Source organism: Myxocyprinus asiaticus, chromosome 28 (assembly GCF_019703515.2).
Source record: "Myxocyprinus asiaticus isolate MX2 ecotype Aquarium Trade chromosome 28, UBuf_Myxa_2, whole genome shotgun sequence".
Taxonomy (NCBI): domain Eukaryota; kingdom Metazoa; phylum Chordata; class Actinopteri; order Cypriniformes; family Catostomidae; genus Myxocyprinus; species Myxocyprinus asiaticus.
The window spans coordinates 14,561,310-14,583,350 of NC_059371.1; the positions used below are offsets into that span (position 1 = coordinate 14,561,310).

The 22,041-nt window shown below is 37.5% G+C and overlaps 2 protein-coding genes across 5 annotated transcripts in view; one reads left to right on the forward strand and one right to left on the reverse strand.

Annotated features, from left to right (window-relative positions):
* Positions 1 to 1,960: 1,960 nt before the first annotated feature.
* Positions 1,961 to 15,893, forward strand: LOC127419122 (transcription elongation factor A protein 2-like). The gene is made up of 10 exons (XM_051660265.1): positions 1,961 to 2,156; positions 2,773 to 2,835; positions 5,069 to 5,174; positions 6,477 to 6,570; positions 7,300 to 7,436; positions 8,099 to 8,155; positions 9,172 to 9,326; positions 9,520 to 9,666; positions 10,873 to 10,944; positions 11,662 to 15,893. Exons 1-10 carry the CDS (start codon positions 2,088 to 2,090, stop codon positions 11,668 to 11,670), a joined length of 909 nt encoding a protein of 302 aa, XP_051516225.1. The 5' UTR covers positions 1,961 to 2,087; the 3' UTR covers positions 11,671 to 15,893.
* LOC127419119 (regulator of G-protein signaling 20-like) overlaps positions 15,068 to 22,041 on the reverse strand; it is a 69,938-nt gene continuing 62,964 nt past the window's right edge. For all 4 annotated transcript variants that reach the window (XM_051660260.1, XM_051660258.1, XM_051660257.1 and 1 more), the window contains one exon: positions 15,068 to 21,630. In XM_051660260.1, coding sequence (XP_051516220.1) covers positions 21,442 to 21,630 — 189 coding nt within the window. In that variant the 3' untranslated portion in view covers positions 15,068 to 21,441. The remainder of the gene's footprint in view (positions 21,631 to 22,041) is intronic.

Genomic DNA, 22,041 nt, shown 5'->3' on the forward strand with positions numbered 1-22,041 from the left:
AAAAATCACACAAAGACAGCATAAAAGTAATCTTTAAGACTCCAGTTGTTAAATCCATATGTTCATTAGCGATGTGAAATAAGTGTGGGTGAGAAACAGATCGATATTTCTGTCATTTTAAGTCAATTCACCTTCCCATTCTTTCTGAAAAAATAAATAAATAAATAAATAAAAACCGTGTTCTGCAGAATAAAAAAAGTCATACACATCTGAGATGGCATGAGGGTGAGTAAATGATGAGAGAATTTTCATTTTTGGGTGGACTATCCCTTTAATAGCCTTTACCATGAGACAGATGTGTTGAACATAATGTGATAACACTTTTTCAGTTGTGTTACAATGACTCCCTCTACTGATAAATCATCTGTTTAACTGAAATCAGTTCACCACACACCAAAATACCAGTCTTTCAAATCTATGTCAGTATCTATCAGTATCTGCCAAAATACTGTCTATCCCCATTTAGCAGTTGCATACAGTGAAAGCATTGATGTTTGACTACAGTTATATCAATGTGTCTGCCTTTACATTTTTAAAGTCACTACTAAGTGAAATGGAATTCAAATCATTAGATAAACTTTGCTAAAAACATTAGTGTTTTATTTATTTATTTATTTTCATTACAGGGAAGAAATTGAGCCATAAACGTTTTATATAAATTTTATGGCTGTTGTCATTTGTCTCTGGATTACTGTAAAATCTGCACCAAAACAGTTAGTATAGTAGTACAGTTAGTATAGCTGTGTGACTTTGGAATCTAGGGAGATTAAAATATTTCTCTGCCAAAATTGTTACTATGATACATTAAATACAGCTAGCTGCTGCTGTCATTTTTTAACCAGTATTTAGTAAATACAAAATTATTATTATTTCAATAAACAATTGTCACAATTTTGGTATTGTGTTTTTCTGAAGGTTAAAGGAAAAGTCCATCCAAAAATGAAAATATTGTCATTACTCAACCTCATGCCATTCAAACCTCAGCTTTCTTTCCATTGTGTGGCAATAATTATTTTGATGAATCTTCACGCAGGTCAGAAAATTCTCTCATAATTTACTCACCCTCATGCCATCCCAGATGTGTATGATTTTCGTTCTACAGCAGAACACAAACACATTTTTTCAGAAGAACATCTCAGCTCTGTAGGTCCATACAATGCAAGTGAATGGTGGCCAGATTTTGAAGCTCCAAAAAGCAAATAAAGGAAGCATAAAAGTAATCCATTCAACTCCAGTAGTTTAATCAATGTCTTCTGAAGCGACACAACCAGTTTTGGGTGAGAGCAGACCAAAACATAACTCCTTTTTCACTTTAAATCTTGACATCAACAGTCTCCTTAGCAATCATGTTTTCAAGCTCGATTACACTTCCTAGCACCATCTAGTGCACTGGGCATGTGTCAAGCACTAGGAAGTGTAATCGTGCTTGAAATTATGATCGTACCTAGAGACTGCAGTTGCGGCATCCTGGCTACTCCTTCAAGCTTCAAAATGACAGAAACACACACACACACACACACACACACACCAAAAAAAGCACTATTAAAAATAGTCAACTAATCTTCCAAGTCTTCTTGAGCTTTATAATCAGGAACAGACTAAAATTTAAGTCATTATTGACTGAAACTTGCACTCCAGTGAACATCGTACTCGAGAACCGGTTCAGTCAAATTTGTGAATCGAATCAACCGGTTCATTGAAAAGAACGAGTACAAAAGAAATTTTCGTGACCCGATTGGAAAACGTGTGAATATTCTTCAAAATGTGTTCCATGGAAAATATAACAGCTTACGGATCTGGAACCGCATACGGGTGGTGAATAAATAATGAAAGAAATGCTCATTTTTGAGTGAACTATTACTTTAATGTTATTTACCTAGTCTAGTCTGTTGAACCAACTCTCGCTTGCACACTGGGGTGGGTCATATGAACTACACTTCCCATAATGCCGTGCTTCACAACAGTCGAGAGTGAACAGAAAGGTAGCAGATTCCTCTCATACGGCCAGTAAAAGAGACACAGAGACGGGCGCATTTTCACACATAAATGGAGGCTCGAGCATAGGGCGCCATCAAACAGCCCTGAAGATGGTGAAAGACCAAGAAGTGGAGCGCATCGCTAAGAAGCTGGACAAAATGGTGCATAAGAAAAACACAGTAAGTGTGATGCTATTTCCTATAGCATCATTTTACTGATGCATGTTGCAAACAAATATTTTTTAGGCGGTAACATCAACAGTGCCTTCATTCCTGTAACAGGGCATCAATTATAAAGGCAGACAGTTTAGTCACAGCTTAGACTTATTGCACGGTTTTAAACATTTATTTATTACTACGTAGGAGTACGAGGCCGATTGATTTTTATCCACGCGCTAATTTCTGTTTGTTTAATTAAACAGGCATGAGTTGTAGATACTCAACATGATTGTCACCTGTTTCATCCAGACAGACATCCTGCTAGACTGCACAATCACATGTGGCCTTTGCTTTCATGTTTGAAGCGTTTGTGTGTTGTGATGAGCTAGCAGCTGGTTGTTCTCAAAATTTCTCCAGCGCAAAAACACTCTTTTATTTAAACTTTTGCACCAGTCAGTCCCTGTGTCGTACCCAAAACACAACATGCACGTGCATATTGGCAGATTTTTTTTTAAACCTTCCTAATGTTAAAGAACCTAATTGTGTAATAATGCATATGCATTTGAGAAGTCGTTGAAACCTACAGCTGTGAGTTGTCTGTTATGATCTTTTCTAATCAAAGTGTTTTAATCTTCAGGATGGTGCCATTGACCTGCTGCAAGAGCTGAAGAACATGAAAATGTCTTTGGAAACCTTACAGGTATCTCAGTTGGACTGGACACTAGCATTATGGGGGCCCAAAGCAGATTTTCAAAATGGGGCCCCCCTACCTTACAAGTACACCTATCTAAACACGCCCAACATCAATAACTAAGCAAGTTTAAATTGTGCAAATAAACAAGTCTATTTATTCAAAAGCATAAAGCTTCAGAATGCAAATCTATCAACTAGTTTTTCAGTGCACAGCTATAACTTCTTCAGAAGTAAAAAAACATAATTTTTAAACAAACCAAACAAACATATCACATGCACACAATAATAAATATTTATAAATATAAGTTCAGTGCAAATGAATAAGAGAATTAAATTACCAAATTAAGATATGGTACAGTAGATGATATTTACACTTCCTGTAAATAGTGGCATATGCTTTTGCACCCTGGTGTAGACTATCATAAAACAGTATACAATCTAATAAGTATTGTGACGGAACTTAACTACATTGCTGGCAGTGGAAAAAAACGCACCTGATGTGTCATGTAATGGTATCTCGTTACTGATATCTTCAAATGCCGAGCACGGCTTTAGAGAGAGCGGCCTCTTCAGGTGTAGGAAATGGGTAACCAAGCCCTCGCTTTTCACCGAGCCACTAGAAAAGGCCGCCACCCATACGTTCCAGACCGGGGAAGGAGTGCTTGCTCCCGTCCACCCCCTTCTCTGCACTGCCCAACCTTTAGTGAGCCCCCAAATATCGACGGGAAAGCCGCGTTTACTTTCAGTGATATCACACTCCCCTTAGACACTTTATTTACACCTTTTGTGTTAATTTTATTTCAAATAAATGACTTCCTGATGGTGTGTACTATCTGTTCTCACTTACATAGATCGTTAAGGGGAGAATAGTGGAATTGCCAAAAAGTGGATTTGAACCCCGATCGCCCACGCAACAAACCAGCCTGTCTAACTAATGTCGCCACACTAGATCTTAGGCTAAGCATTGTCAAATTCACAAACTTATCTACTCCATATCTTTTCTTCAAAGCAAATGTAATATTTTTAATAGTTTTGACAGGTTCCATCGGATTATTAGCATGCACATAGCTGGGCTGTGTGCCCAGTGATATTTACACTTTTTGCCAAATACTTATTTGGTGTGGTAGGGGGAACCATGGTGGCCACGGGGGCCCTATGCAGCCACGTATGTCGCTTAATAGGTAGGGCCGGCACTGGACAATGGTTCTTCTGGCAGAGCATGTGTTGTTCTAGATTTCATAGTCATTTTTTTCAAGGACGCAGTTAATGCACAAAAAAAGTCCATATTTCTATTCTTTCAGTGCATACAGTCCATTTACACTACCAGCTTCTTATGAATGTGCTGTCTCTGTTTATATCACTGTTGCTTGAGGGAATGGACTTGTATAATGGACACAGTTGCTACAATAACTGGAGAAGAACCTCCAAATTAAACTGCACTTGACCCAGCCCATTAGCACTATGCACATGTAATTTTGACAAACCCACTTGCGCCTTGACTTAGCGCACGCTCGCACGAAAATATCTAAACTTCATGGCCATGCCCACTTACTTTGTGTGTATGAATTATCGCAAAAATCTGCGCTTAAAGTAGGGCCCTAACTGTAGTAATATTTAAGTTGGGTGGATTTGGTTAGTATGGGTAGAGAAGATAAACAAACAGACATGCTGTTTTGAAATTAAGAACAGAAGAAAAATGAATACAAATAGAGCAAGACAGGTCATATTCCAGAGCTCTATGCATCATTCTTACTAGATCAATGCCTGAACATATTCAACATGAGTAAATGTTTTTTTTTTGTTGTTGTTGTTTGTTTTTTTTATTCTGTCAAGCACTGCAGGTCATTGGGAATTTGTCTGTTTGAATAAAATAGGTAAACCTCTGAACTTCTTTTTTTTTTTTTCCCTTCTTGATTCATATATTGTGAGCATTTTTAGTGCAGAAGAGTCAACAGTTTGAAGGCAGTGCTTAGTTGACAGGTTGTGTTCTGGTGCAAATCCATTACGATTGTGACTGACATTGCATCACATTGTTTTAATGCTCAAAATTCATCTATGGCCTTTGCCTTCTGACAGTAGCATGGGGAAAGTCCATCACTGGTGGCACAATTTGAATTATAAGTCACTAAATATCACTATTTGGTTCAGAATTTACCATTAGAAAAATGTTAGTAGTCAAGTGTTGCATTTATAGTAATGAATATGTTATTTCCCTTGTTCTCATCTTCTGTACGGTGCAGTCCACACGGATCGGGATGTCGGTAAACGCAGTGCGGAAACATAGTTCGGATGAGGAGGTGCAAACTCTGGCAAAATCACTCATCAAGGCCTGGAAGAAACTACTCGGTACAGTTCTAACATCTGCATTCACAACCAGACTGCTTTAAAAAAACGTGACCATGTACAATTAATGATTGATTCTTTAAAATTGAATGCAAAAACTTAGATGTAAAAGTTGTCTTATAAAAGGAAAGGCAGCTGTTTGTTTCTGTTCAAGTCCTTATTGAAAGTTCACCCAAAAATGAAAATTCTCTCATCATTTACTTACCCTTATGCCATCCCAGATGTGTATGACTTTCTTTCATCTGTTGAACTCAAATGAAGATCTTTAGAATAATTTCTCAGCTTTTTTGGTCCATACAATGCAAGTGAATGGGTGCCAAAATTTTGAAGGTCCAAAAATCACATACAGTAAATTATCATAAAAGTAATCCATAAGACTCCAGTGGTTTAATCCATATCTTCAGAAGCAATATGATAGATGTGGATGAGAAATAGATCAATATTTATGTCCTTTTTTCACTATAAATTCTCCCCTCTGCCCAGTCAGTCTCCACTTTCACATTCTTCTTCTTGTGTTTTTGGTGATTCACATTCTTCATATCGCCCCCTACTGGGCAGGCGGAAGAATTTCTAGCAAAAAAGGACATAAATATTGATCTGTTTCTCACCCACAACTATATCACTTCTGAAAATATTGATTAAAACACTGTAGTCGTATGGATTACATTTATAATGCCTTTTTGTGCTTTTTGCAGTGTCAAAGTTTTGGCTTCCATTCACTTGCATTGTATGGACCTGAAATATTCTTCTAAAAATCATAATTTGTGTTCTGCAGAAGAAAGTCTTACAGATGTGTAAGACTTTCTTCTGCAGAACACAAATTATGTAATGGCAAAAGGGTGAGTAAATAATGAGAGAATTTTCATTTTTGGGTGAACTAACTCTTTAAAGGTGTTATTAGTGACTTAATCCGTATATCTCTGCATGAATCAAATGTGAAAGTCGATTTGGGAATGAATGGATACCATTTAAAAACTGATTACAAGAACTGATACTTTCTTTTTGGAACTCATAAATTCATATAGTAATTTTCAAGTATATTACAGTTACACTGGTTTGAAGGTAGAGCGTTTAAAATTTTCATGCTGTTAGCTATTAAAAACATCGAATATAGGGCACTGAAGGCAATCACAAAGGCATTATAAAATCAAAATACATTAAGTATAACAAAATTATTGGGTAGGCGATACAGATGGTAAGTAAATGAGCGTGATATCAGACCCCAAACCAATAGTGTCTTAGTGCATTATGTTAGTAGTGAAAAGGAGTGATAAGGCTGGACGTTAAATGTTATTGTCTCTATAGATGGTTCTGATGGTAAATCAGAGGAGAAAAAGAAAGGAGGATCTCCTCTTCAGTCCTCCTCTTCGAAAGACTGCCCTGGATCCAGTGACACCAGGTTTGTGGGATCAAAGCATTGACATGTATGTTACAAAAGCAGTGGCTAATTGGTTTATTAAAAACAATTAAAGTACTATAAACAATATATAATATAATTAATAATTTGTAATATAATATAATCAAGTGGCATAATGTTACCACAAAAATTTACTTTGATCTTTTCGGAAAAGAAAAAATAATCGCGCAAATATCGAGGTTACAGTGAGGCACTTACAATGGAAGTGAATGGGGCCATTGTTTGGTGGGTTTAAAGGCAGAAATGTGAAGCTTAAAATGTTATAAAAGCACCTGGATTTAATTATTTTTTTTTTAAGTTGTTTAATTTTTATGTTCATTTTAGAGTTTTTATGGCCTTATGTCCTCATGGTAACAGTTGCCAAGCTGAATATAACTTTACACAGTATCTGTCAATGGCAGGCGCATGCGGCAATGATGAACACAGATGAGGACTGTCCGTATGTTGAGAATATCGTACAAACCGTGCTGATGATGAAATTTGCATCATGCATACTGAGCGTGGAGTGATCAGCTACGCGGACAACCGAAGTATACTTTAGCCTTCACTGTAACCCAGATCTTTGCTTTAAAAAAACAAAAAGACAAGGAGGGACAAATCAAAATGAATTTTTGTGGTAATCAACATTATGCCACAAACGCTGTCGATTGAGCTTAACTTGTATTGAACCCAGAATATTCCTTTGAATTGTCGTCATCTTTTGTTGTCTAGTAACAAACCGGAGACGCCAAAAACTCCCACCACCCCTGTAACACCCAAATTCACCACCTTCCCACCTACACCCGTCACGACTGACAGTGTGCGCACTAAATGCAGAGAGCTGCTGGTGTCAGCCCTACAGACCGACGGTAAGCGTTGAGCAGATTTAAAGTTTGAAAAGGAAAGGGAACAGAACCACTGATTAGCCACATTAAATATCAGAATTTGTTAAAGGCCAGTTGGCACATTCATAGTTCCTTTGGATGCAAGTTTGGTTCTTTAAGGGACATCCTAGAGACTGCTTCTCATATTGAAAATAGTAGTAATAGTAGTACAAGTAACATAATAATTAGAAGGCTTAGTTTGTCATCCTTTTTGGATATTAAGACGAGTTTAACTTTTGCAGCACCAAACGGATTGTTTTTAAAACACCTTCCTAACCTTCAGTACCACCCCCTGTCTGCCATTGTTTTAAAAACAAGTGATTTCCCCACTAAACAGCTTATTACAGGTAGTCCCACCATACCCCAAATGCATGCTATTTGTCAAGCCCGAAGTTGACATTTTAGACTGCAGAAATAAACTGAGCAAAGTTTGAATGGCACCAGTGTTTACAGTTTTCAGGAAAATCAACCTACAGTAGGAATGGCTAATTTACAGTTGTCTCTGTATATACAGTAATATCTAAAATAAGAAGGTATTGTAACAAGGAAACAACACAACAGCTTTACATTGAATATGTTGAATTTTACTATTTTTACACCTTCGAAGGTAATTACCCTCTTTTTTTTTTTTTTTGTATATTTTTCAGATGATTACCAAACAATCGGTGCAGACTGTGAACACTTGGCAGCACAGATTGAAGATTATATCCTTCTCATTACCAAATACTACATTTTGTTAGCTTTGCTTATATTTTGGTGCTGAACTAAATTATACCCCATTAGTTGCTTTGTAACATCTTGCCTTTCCTTAGCTATTTTTACTGTAGTATATTTGTCACAATCAAGTATGAAGAGTGGGAATGTAGGTTTTCAGATTTGTCAGTCTGGCAAGGAGGGGGGCCGGGCCGTGATGACACACGCCCGGCCCCTAATCAGGCTAAACAAGCCGACGAGAGGGATAAATGCCACTGGAGGCGGCAGTTTGGCAGAGAGAGAGAGCTACAGGCAACTGCCCTGTATGTGTTTGTTCATGTGTTTTTGTTTAATTAAATATTACTTTGATGCTTCGTCCGGTTCTCGCCTCTTCCTCTCCCTTTTACCCCATTACATTGGTGCCGAAGCCCGAGAAGGAGGATGGATGCACCGTAGTAGAGTCCTCGCCACTACCCCCGGGGGACGGAGGAGCCCGGCCACCTGAAAACGGAGGAACGACAGGTGACCGCGTGGGGAAGAGGGGCTCCTTACCGACCGCCTGCAGCTGTCGGGCCGCTGCCAGGGGCGGAGGAGACCCCTACCATCCACCAAAACACGGCGGGAAGTTCCGTCCGCCAGGGGCCGGAGGACTGCCTCCGATCCACCCGGGGAGGAGCAGCTGTCATCCATTAGAGGGTGGAGGGGTGACCGAGGACCAGGCTATGGCGTATCAGAGAACCGGCGAGTACGTTTTTTTTTTTTTTTTTTTTCTCCCCTTGTCTCCCTCCCAGGTCCGAGAACGTGGGTCCGACCCCCCGGAAAGGGGGGGATGTATGTCATGCCGGGGACATGATGATTCGTCTGGTTCTCTCCTCTTCCTTTCCCTTTTACCCCATTACAGTCAGTACGACTGTGTATTGTCTTACCACTCCATCTGTGGCTTAAAGGAAAATGAAAAATCATGCATTTGAGCTGCACTGGTTTTAGAGTCAATGCTTTACTTCCTTGACCGGACTGCATGATACACATATCTACCAGGAGTTCAAGTCTACCGACATGAAATATAAGACCAGACTGAGGAGTCGCATCTCCAACCTCAAGGACCAGAAAAACCCAGACTTACGCCGGAACGTTTTGTGCGGAAACATCTCGCCAGAGCGTATTGCCACCATGACTGCAGAAGTATGTGGGTCAAAAATAATACATGTATAAATGTATAGATTATAAGATGTAATTTTCCATGAAAAACTTGAAATCACTTTGTAGTTTTCATTGTTTTATTATAGTCTGAGATTTGATTTGGTCTGAGATGTTTTAAATTATAGTTTCTCTAGAGGATGTGAAGTGTGTTTGTGTTAATAGGCGTGTGTTGCAGGAGATGGCCAGTGCAGAGCTGAAAGAGATGAGGAAAGCACTGACCAAGGAGTCCATTCGAGAGCATCAGCTTTCTAAAGTGGGTGGCACAGAGACTGACATGTTCATCTGTGGCAAGTGCAAGGGCAAGAACTGCACCTACACTCAGGTACAAACACTTATAACGTCTTACCAGTAGCAGCAGATTTTAATAATCAGTTCAGTCATGGCAACTCTCAGAATAAATTCAAGGTGTCATAATAGATATGACAAGTTTGTAGGTTTGGTCTTGGCGGACTAGATCTTCTAAACTGCTGGTAGAGTAAGTATGAAGACTTGCTACTATTAGTATATACACAGATAGGCTGTGTTGAGCATGACAGATATGCTGCTGTTGCAGAATTAGACATGCGTACAATCCCTGTGAAGCAGATCTAGACCTATGGTGCTGGGGAGGAGGAGGGTTTTTGAGGAAAATCTCTTGTATCACGCTGCGGTGAAAGCAGCTGATATGCAAATAAAATGCTAGACAAAGAGAGAGTATGCAAGTTGATTGGCTAGCAGATTACATGTTGAAGGACCTTTCAGCTGCACCATGTAAGCCGATTGGCTAATCAGACTACATGTCAAGAATATATCAGCTTGAGCCATGGAGTGTGTGAGCTGATTGGCGAGCCATCATTTTTTTAAATGGTCTTTTGTCAGTTTGAATGGGATGTAGCATTGCGTTACACATACATTGGGCCCAAAACATTTTTGCCACTTAAGCATGATATCGAACCAAGTGGCATCTGCAAACAAATGATGCAATTTCCAGAACTAACTTTTAGGTGCCATTTTTGCAATTAGTTTTAAGGAGGTGATTTTTAGTAAATGTATGAAATCGGTTCCTCTAAAATTCTATGGACATGTTCCACTAACATTTGAAAACTTGAACGTGTCCAAATACTTTTTTCTTTTCTTAATTTTGAACAGTATATAGTCTACTGGTACTGTACATGAAGTATATATTTATATATATATATATATATATATATATATATATATATATATATATATATATATAAAATCATTTAAAACCTTTTTGTTTTTTCTCTTTAAATGTGGGCTTGTACTATTTTTCATTAGAATAAATGCCACTTGATCTGAGTTTATCTAATGCAGTGAAATTCATACATTTTGAAGTGTGAATTTTATTTTTCAAACCCTCATACTGTAAGTATTGTGCTCAGAACAAATTTGCGCAAGTCCGCAACTCGCTTGTGTCATTACCCTGACTGTCTTGAGGGTAAAAGGGAGTTTGCGAGTGGGCTTAAACTTCATTGACGCATGAAACGATCAGAAATGTTGTGTGTAATGCACAATCTCTCCGCAGGTCCAGACACGCAGCGCTGATGAACCAATGACCACCTTCGTGCTGTGCAACGAATGTGGAAACCGGTGGAAGGTAAGATTTCTCACGCACACCTGCCAGTACAAAAGTCAGTGGTTGAATTCAGTAACTTCAGGATTACAAAAGACCTTGGTTAGTAATCTCAAATCCATTATATGACAGTGATGCATGAACATTGTGTCTTCATGCCATAATGTAACCACATGGTGGTGATATTTACTCACTCTACTCAGTTTACCAGCATGACAGACTGTTCTGCAAAAAAAATGGCAGTTAGAAAATAATTTTGTAATACATTTAGTTAGGTTTGCTTCAATCAGTTGAAAAAAAACAAAACAATGGAACAAGACAAGTATTTTTATACATTTGGGAAATGGGGCTAAGTTGTCACAAGGGCAATATCAAAGTTACTATAAGGTTTGAGTGCAAAGTCCAACTGCACAAATGATTGTTGGCATCGGTTTCATTTGTTGGTTTCATACAAGGCTGTTTCATGTTTTTTTTTTACAGGTTAAATTTGTTGAAAATCATACTACATGATATATTTAATGGCATGTTTCCAAGTGATAACTTTCCCCAAATAGTGTAACAACATGCCCCGCTATATACAATATATAATTCTTATTCAAGATGTCTTCATACCTTATGCAATTTAGTTGTTTCATTATTTTTTACCTGACAAAACAAGCTTCTTAATAGAGAATTTTATAGTAAATAGTTGTTATAAGGAAATGTGTTTGATTATTATTGATGTTTCTCCTTTTTCTGCAGTTTTGTTAAAGACTAAAGTGACCAGGATTCTTCATATGAAGAGATGACCTGAATTCATAAGTGCAAGGAAGTACTATTATTTTATTTATTTTTTAGAAAAAATTTTTTTTTTTTCAATACATTTTTCATAGCTCTGTAATATATAATGGGAGTATCACTTCTTCAAAAAGCATGTTTTGTCCTTTTTTTTTTTTTTTTTTACCTGATGTAATATCATTGCCTTTCATACATTGCCAATGACAGACTAAGTAAGTCAGCTTGCTCGTTCTTGCTTTTTGCCTTTTGATGTAGCGCTTGTGCCTTTAAATTGTTCTATGAGTGCTGAGTATTGCTGAAAGAATTTGTACACATTCATGCTTATTTTTTGAATGTGTGCTTTTCATATATGTATATGCAGTTGGTGCATTTCGCAGGTGATTTAACCAAATCTTGTTAGGTTGGTTGCATTTCCATAGTTTAAACAGTCTTAAAGGATTTATTGGTAGTATTTGAGCCTTAAGTTAGGCAATATGTTTCCTCCTTTAGACAGAAAAGGAACAAATAAGAATGTGGTACATGACTGAAGATTCATATGTATTATATGAATAACTGGACTGTTTTGTCTCAGTAAATTTGTACATCTAATGCTAATAATTCAATTTTTGGGTGAATTTTTTATGGCCAGATTTGCCACTTATTGTGTTTGAGATGTTTTCCACTAGAGGGAGCAATAATCCACTCATGCCAATAGTCACCTCACTTTTGTAAGAGAACTGAGATGGGACAACTGTGTTTCAGTTAGAATATTTTTTGTGAAGTTTTATTTAAACATTGCATTAAGATAATATGATTTTGTATGATTAACACTAGGGCTCATTTTTGATCCAGAGGACTTTTGCATAGAACTGGTCATATCCTTCCTTTTACAACATCAAATTCCAAAGCTAAACTTAATAAAATCTGAAAATAGAACTGACCCTTTGTGACTTGCATAAGGCACAGGTGCTGAAATGTGTCAGGCCTTTGCCTGAGCAGTAATTTGCTTTGAGCTGTCACAACATTTCTTAATTATGTAGCCCCTAAATAAATGCTTTCAGATCTGGTTTTGGATTGAAGAGATCACTGAGGGCATTCTTGGACACTCCAAAACAACACCTCCTTTGAGTTTAGCACCCACCAGATCATTACGAAATAAAGGCCTTTGAACCTGTGATGGATTGGAGGGAATATGGTGGGAATCTTCCAAACAACTGTCTCCATTGAGTCTTTATATAGAGTCACATAAGAGTACAATGACAGTATTTCCATGCAACTTAGCGAAGGCAATGAGAACGATAAAGCCGGAGAAAATCCTACTGGGATTCAAGCCCCTGTTGAAAGGTTTATATTGATTCAATCCTCAATGAGAATTACAATAGTAAGCTTTTGGTAGTCCTATCTGAAATGGTTTTGACCCATGTGACATTTATGACTAAGGTGAAACCTCAAGACCTGAACTACACATACTATACAGGATTGAGGCGGACCAAATGTAAAAGTTTAAGAATCAGCCATTGGAAAATCCTACATTGGCTAAGTACTAAACTGAATCTAAAGATGCGTATAGTGAATACATCCTTTGGTGAAATTAAGAAGGTAAAATGGAGACTGTTCAAAATTTCTAAATGATAATACTAGGAGAACAAGTCATATAAGATCCTTGCATCCCAAAGTTCAATTTTAACTGGTTCTCTTAGATGATGAAAGAATGTTTCTACTATTCAAAGTGCATTAATATTTAAGGCAAGCATTGTTGCTTTTAAGGCCACATCTACACTAATAGAAGTGGTAGTAGTAATAGTTTTCAGTTTCCGAACATCATTTTCCAAAGTATGCGGTTCTAGAGAGCATTTTTTTGAAAGTCTCCTTTTTCATAGGAGGAACACGCAATTGTAGCAATATCAATGTTTATTCAACTGTAAACATATTAGTGTGGACATGGCCTAAGATTGGTTGCCTAATACGAAACAACTTCTCGCCCAATTCAAGAGAAACATTGTTTTACACTATAACCTTGGAACTGCAAATTAGGGTTAGCACTGCTTTGAGTATTTTTAACCCCTTTTTAAAACTACGTGTCAATTTTACAAGTGTAAAAATATTCCAGGTTCAATACAAGTTAAGAGCAATCGACAGCATTTGAGTCATTATCTTGAATACGAGCAGTCTCTCCTAAAAAAATTTAAAAAAAGGGGGCAAAAATCAAGCTTCCAGTGACGCACTTGCAATGGAAGTGAATGAGGCCCATTTTTGGATGGTTTAAAGAAAACAGAGGGAAAGTTTACAGTTTTATAAAAGCACTTGCATTAATTCTTCTGTTAAAACATCTGACTTATTGGAGCAGTAAAGTTGTTTAATTCATCGTTTGAACAGCCATTTTAGGGTATTCAGCATCATATCCACATGGCAGCAAAGTTGTAAAATTGGACACAGCTTTACACAGAAAAGGTCAGGAAGTGATTTAATCGCACTGAAATCGTCAACGCGCATATTATTTACATTCTTGTGGCTATACTTTTGAAATGGTGAGTATTTTAAAGTTTATGGATTGGCCCCATTCACTCATATTGTAAGTGCCTCACTGTAACGAGACTAATCTCAAAGTGAAATCATAAATAGTAGGGAGTAGTAGGCCTGTGCTTACCGAAATTCAAAACACTGCCCCCAGTGGCCAAAGCAGTAAGTGTGTTTGGGCATATGGACATGTGTAAGCTCTATTTTCTGTGATATGTCCACAAAAGACATAAAGCGAGTTGTAAAGCAAGTTGTTTTCAGCTGAACAGGCTGTAATACAGTGAAGAAGAATGCATGTTTTGTAAACTGTACCCACCAATCCAAACCTAACCATTAGTGGAGTAAAAATGTAATGTTAGAGGGAAAAATGCAACCTCTGAATCAACATGTCACTGACTATGCAAATCTGATTACATCTGGTTACAACATGGAATCAGAACCTGGGTCTCCCACGCTGCTGACGCAACACGCTTCCAGTTGCACCACAGGGGAATGTAAACACACTGAAGCCTATGCAAAAATGTCTGATAAAAGATGCTGCTTGTCGGCAAGTCAGCATAATGTGGCCAATCCTAGTGTACCAAAACAGCTGAAAACAACATTCTGACTTCACATGTGATCATGTACATATGACCTTGATTTTTGCTTTTTTAAAGAAAAGGAGGGACAAGTCGAAATTCATTTTTGTGGTAATCAACATTATGCCACATGTTATCGATTGAGCTTAACTTGTATTGAACCTGGAACATTCCTTTAATGCAGGATTAAAAGTGCCCTTAACATGGGTTTTAAAAAGATTTTAACCCAGGGTTAAGTGAAGTGTAAAAAAGCCTTTTGGAGGCCAGTCACAGTAAATCTCTTGAAAAGCTGTAAATGAATAACACAAACATCTTTATTATTATCATTATAGTCATATTTTCTCTTTAAAAAACATTCAAACAATTCTGCAACCAAGTCAGAGTCATGGAATATTACAGACGAGTTCATGAAGAAATCCTCTTTGAATTCCGGTAATGAGCTGGTCTGGGTTAAAGGGGACCTCTAGTCCATCCCAACCACAACCTGAAGAATGTGCCCTGTTTTTGGCAAATAAAGGTGACTAGAGTTTACACAGTAATGGCCATAGACTTCAGGAAACAAAAAAAATGGTCCAGAAATCCATAAATGTACTCTTTAAAACATAACTTGATTTATTTTAATACAAAATATAATGCTAATGTCAATAAATAAGTGTCCAAAGAAGTCCATGAGCGAGAGACCAATCTCACTGCTATATGGCATGGCACTGCAAATCTCATGAAAATATGTGGCTGAGAGAGGAGAAAATTAAGAAAGGTAAATGAGTTTAAGTGATATGGCAAAATTGAGGCTGGCATGTGAGGTGCACACTTAGAGTTCTTGATTTGAATTAAAACACTGAAACCAAACATCTTTAAAAAAAAAACAAAAAACACATTGACACAGACCTGCTCTTGTATTCACGCATCCACACAAATGTCCTTAGTTTGAGACTGTAAGAAGGCTAGATTAATTTGGCACCTTAAAGGAATCTATGTAAACATAAGCAGCTCTAGGTCACAGTCCCTGTCTCCAATCAAAAACAAGTTTGTGAAAGTCTTGTCTGTTCTGTGCAACCCTTTTCAGCTGAAAGTGGATGAGTATCATCTGGGAAACGATGCCCCCTACTTTTCCACAGTTTGTACACTGCAAGCAAAAGATGCAAAAAAATAAAATTAAATGAAAACATTCAAAAATTAACAAAGTTGTCCACACTACAAGTGATGCACCGTTTTTCAGTGCTTCGCACACTTGCGGTGTAGGTGGCTTTGTTGCGCTAAATTAGAATGCACCTTTTATAATCAACGCAGTTCTCCACACTGCGAGCGTGCTTTTCCATGTACCGTTTTTGCGTTTGGAATGTTTCGCATACTTGCAATGTCGACAGCTTTAATGTGACAAATTAGAATACTGCTATTATAATCAAAATGCTGTCAACATTACAAGCATGCTTTTCGAGGTACCGTTTTTTTTTTTTTTTTTTTTTTGTTCTGAATGTTTTGCAGACTTACAGTGTAGATAAATTTGTCGCGACAAATTAGAATTATATTGATTATAATCAACGAAGTTGTCCGCACTACAGTGTAGACAGTTTCGCTGATTATATAAAAGCCACAAACTGAATCGTGTAGTGGTATGTTCACACTAACAACGATTTGCAGCAACAAAGCAACAGGAAGTTGTTCATTTTTGATGAGTTGGCAATGTGAGGCGACATGAGCGACGGTAATCTTTGAGGGTGCGACAAAGTTGAACAGAGTTTAACGTTATTTAAAGTACCTATTAAAAGCAGCAAAACTATCCACACTGCAAGTTTGCTTTCCGATGTACCATTTTTGTGTTTTTAATGTTTCAAACACCTGTAACGTAGACAGCTTTGTTTAGATTTGGATAGTTTTTAATAGGAGTGTTCAAATTTTGTTGAAAATCCGTCATTTACAGTGTGTTGCGTTCACACTGACAGCGATTTGCAGCGACAAATCCAAAGAAAGTCTATAATTCTGATGAGATTGCAATTTGAGGCGACATAAACAACAGCAACCATTGATGATGCGACAAAGTTTTATGTTATGTAAATGAGCTGTGACTACCAATGGGTGTGTTGACAGTGGAGATCATGTGATCTGCCTTGTGAGACAGTTGGAAGCTATGATCATACAGTACAGTGGCTTGGCGACCCTCCAGCAATTTAATCGGTTTTAGTGTGAATGCAAATTGCACATGCAAAGTGAAACTCTGAGAGGTCCACGAGCACACTCACCTCTTTTACTGTGTTTTAAAGTGTATATTATTTAAAGAATGGGATTGTGTGTAACTGTGCGTATCCGTGTAATAATATTGAGAGTGAGCTGTTAAAGGCCTCAATTATACTGATCTCTCTCTCCAGTTGTCCTATTACTAGTTCACATGACCTTATACTGTACATAACTGTTTCATCAGACACACACACACAGTCAGAAATCCATCTGGCTTAAGTTAGACTGGTCACATCATTTAGGACAATAAGAGCAATACTAAATATACTGTATGTTCATGTACATATATACCCATATACACACATATATTACACATATATTTAAAAATGTACATCTTCATGCACAACTAATGAAAAAGTAAAATAAAGGCATTTCATTGTTTTTTTTTTTTTTTTTTTGTTTTTTTGGTACTAGAGTACATGAAGTTCCTCTAAATTGTGTTTGACAAAACTGCTAAATGACTAAATCCTATAAATTCCCACTGTCTGCAAAGTCTGTTTTTAAGCTTTCTTATTTGAATATAGATTTGTATATTTTGCTCTGATGTATATATTTACAAATAACCAAATCCTGAAAACACCAGGAAGTACCAGGCGGATGTGGATGCTTCTATCCCATTTCAATATGAAATGAGAGTTCTGATATTGTTTGAGAATTCTCTCAAATACAGGGCTGCGTTCCACTTTGTCATTGCTAACGTTGCGTGAGTGTCCACTACTGGTAGAACCCGTGCAATGGGTTTAACTGGAACATCCTAAACCCTTGATAACTTGGAGCATGTTGAGAGCTGATGTCAGTTTGTGGAACTATTTAGTGATTTTTGCACCTGAGAAAACAATGTTTTTTGGAGATTGATGCAACCACAGATTGAGGTAAAGATTAGTTGTAATGTCAGAGGCTTATGTATAAATCTTATATGTTTAAAAAAATATTTTTATAAGAATTAATTGTTAGAAAGGATTAATCAAGCTTTACAAAAACGAAAATGGTAACAACAATGAACACAGGCTATAACTGTGTGATAAACAGTTTAAGGTAGCTACAAGTATTATGCTGTTAAATCTCAATATAACTTTTCTAAACTGCTTAATTGACCTAACTTTCATCATACATTAGAGTTGTGTGAGGGTGGGGTTGATGAAGCACGATCTGCTTTAATGTCACAATCGAGTTGCATTGTGGGATATGGAGCTCCCTGAAGTGTACATCTAAGTAGGCTCATTCCCTCGGCCAAAATCGAGAGGTTGAGGGTCTGTCAGCAGAAACTTCCCTCGCTCACTTAATAAAGTGGAACGGACTTTCAAAATGGCGGTGGGGATTCCCCCGAGGGAAAGTGTTTAGGGGAGTTAGCGAGTGGATGTTTAAAGTAAAGTGGAACGCAGCCCTGGTCTCGATCAGTTTCTCAAACTACAAGGAGCATGAAACCACCACTGTTTAAGAATCGATGCTTACAGGAAACGCTAAATTCCAGTGGACGAGAACACAAGATTCTACACACATCCTCTTCATTAATCAATATTCAGATCAGTGCGGATATAAAAAGACAAATTCTATGATAAAATCCATGCTGGATTTCCTCCGCTGTCGTGTGGACCCATTTGCACAGTACTGATTGGGTTTCAGATTCACATTAAGAAATGTTTAGATAAACAAACAAACAAAAAAACATTCGAGCGGTACTGCAGCTCACAGTGTTAACACTAACTCAACCAATTCCACTGTCGTCATCTTCCCTATATTCTTAATATCTAGCTGGTTAAAAGGAATAGTTAACCCAATAATGAAAATTGTTATTTACTAAGCTTCATGTTATTCCAAACCTTGACTTTCTTTCTTGATCTCCATGTAACACAAAAGGAGACTTTAGGCACACTGACACTCTCAGTCACCATTCACTTTTATTGCATCTTTTTTTTTTTTTTTTTTTTTTTTCAAACAATAAAAGTTAAAGGTGACTGAGGTAAACTTTCAGCTAATATCTCCTTGTGTTCCACAGAAGAAATAAAGTCATACAGGTTTGGGACAACACGAGTAAACAATGACAGAATTGTCCTTTTGGGGTGAACAATATGTCAACGTCGAAGGCATCTGTTAAGGAAACAAGCTTTAGCATGAGTGCACGCATAACACTGAAATTGATTCACTATCTGAGCGAGCAACTTGTAATGTTTGGAGTGACATAATTGAAATGTTCCTATATGGAAACCCATATGTGCTTTGTGTTTTGCCCCCCAAAATTAACATTTTAATAATGTGCACAGACGAATCTTTTAGTATAAGACTAGGGACCTGTAAATAAATGAATAGATACAATTTTGATTTCTTGTTGACTTCAAATGGGTTTTTATAGCAGCTAATGGCTTCTTTGTAAGGCTACCTGTACAGTGTATACAACTCAAGCAGTGCTTTTTCTTGCTAATGCTAACAAATATTGTAGGAGAAAGTCCCCTTAAAAACACACAGTGTGTAAAAGGCATGAGAAAACACCTTTTTTCAAAAGACACATTTCCATTTGGTCATGTGTGAAAAGGGCAATTTTTCGTCACAAAAATATGTCGGAAAATATCTGTATTGATTCTGCGTGAACAGAGCCATAAGATTACCGGTTTCAGCATGTATGAGGTGAGGACGCTTTGATGTAAGAAATCTGCTGTCAAAGAGTTTGAGCCAGTGAGTCGAAAATCTTAATTATTACATTATATACATGTAGAAATAACAGTTAAATGAAATACCTTGGCTAAATTCTGTATAGAGCAGAAATAGTAGGAGTGGAATGGTAGAGTGCGATTCCGAATTTAGCGCTTCTCTCTTTCCGAGAAGGGCATTTTGGGCAAGTGACATCACAGAGTTTCAATGGCATTTTGGTGCTGATGTGTGAATGGTATCAAAACAGATAAAAGATGGAACGCTATATCATGTGTGAATAGCAGATGTGGTAAATTTGTCGGAAAAGGTTAATCCAGCAATTTTACTGCAGTTTAACAGGTTTTCTGTACTAAAGTGGCCATAGATTCTCTTGTGTTTCAGAGAATTGTTCTTTTAATGCAGCCGAAAAACAATATAACACACATGATCTATTAAGTAACTGAAAACAGTTGGAGCGGCGTTCTCGTATAGTTTTGTGTCTCTAATAAACACAGCTAAGATTTTGTGTCTCATATTTGCTGCTCAAAAAAATCCCTAGGCATTTCTGACAGAAAAACAGACAGAAACACAGAAAAACAGTTTACCAGGACTGAAGCAAAAACGGATAGAAATGGTCTATTACGCTCAACTGCAGTACCTTATCCTACCTACAGGAGGCACCAGAGAAACTTGTGATTTTTACACCCAACAACCTCTTAGAAACACACTCACACACACAGTGAGGGCTGATACAGTGCTATTGAACACTCAGTACCAACAGCTTGCTCAGTATGTCGCATCTTTTCCAGCTTTCTTTAATATACTGTATGTACAAGAAAAAAAAATCAAATCACAGTTTAATAAAAAAATAAATAACATTAAAAATACTCAATTTGAAATGTGTTTGAGTGACCAGTCTAATTAAAACCCTGGCATTCTCTCATGTTTTTTTCTTTGATTTATCTCAAATCGCTGGTCCTCTATCTCATCTTATTGATATCAGTTATTAGAAATGGCCAGGCCCATACGGAACCTGTATCTGCAGAAATCTCCACAGATTTCTGCACAATTGGAACGTCTGTCATTGATGAAGTTCTACACATCTGGCGCCCCAGACATTTTTGTTTGTTAAATATTTTGGCTAATGTGAAATGCTTACAGCTACCAATAAGAATGTAGTACTCTATTTAACACATTTTACCATTTTTAAATTCATTCCACAGAATTCCTTCGAAAAGCAGTGCAGAAAATGCGAATACGGTCATCAGATTCCGCCTGGGTCTGTAAATTGATTAGTATTCTAAATATTGGTTTGTACCTATTCATTTTGCACCTGGAAAAAGTGCCTTTCCTCTCTTTACAATCAACCAGCCAATCGCCACTCAGCCTCTCGCCTCAGAGAGCCAATCAGAGCACATAGAAAATGGACACGGTTGAGGAGAGAGGAGCAGATTGGTCAGGTCACTCCAGTATATGTTATTGCTGAGGCCCTCTCAGCTCTTTTTAACTAGAGACATCAGAAGACAGAAGTAAAATGTGTTTAACGTAAAAATAAAGACAAAAGCATTTTCAACCCCGTGTCTTCCAGTTTCAGTCTGTGCAGATTCAGGAGAAACACCAAAAAATGAGGGATTCCCTCAAAAATGACATAGGAGCATTGACCAAGGGGGAAAAAATAAAAACAATAATCCAACCATGATGACACAATAAAAGGAGTACTTTCTCCTTGAGTAGTTTTGCAATGGAGAGAAATGGGGAGAAACAGAGGGGTGGGTGGAGAGAATGTGAGACAGAGGGAGAGAGAGGGGGTCTATGACTCAGACGAAGAGCGTGACCCCCCCTGCACCAGTGATCTGTAGATGGAGGAGTTGAGGAATCGTGGGTAGGAGTCTCTGTGCATGAGGGTGTAGATCTGCAGCTGTGCGTCCTCAAATATGTGAGGGGTTGGATCCTGCATCCTCCTGTTGATCACTTCCCTCACTCGAGAGTCCAGACTCACCTTATAAACAGAGAGAGAAAAAGAACTGTGAATGTTGAGCAACATAGTCAGGTAGTCATTAGGGTTGGATAAAACAATACGTTTTCAGAATAATCACAAACTTCATTTAAAAAAACCAGAAATCCTTAAAATCACAAAATCAATCTTTTACTCTGCCTGGGGTGATCAATATGTTCATATTCCGTGTTCAATACAAGTTAAGCTCAATTGACAGCATTTGTGGCATTATATTGAGTACCACAAAAATTAATTTTAACTTGCCCCTCCTTTTTTAAAAAAAGTAAAAATCTGAGTTACAATGAGGCACTTACAATGGAAGTAAATGGGGGCCAATTTTTGAACATTAAAATAGTATAGACACAAGACATAAACAATATGTTTGTAAAAATTATTTTAGTGTGATAAAATCAC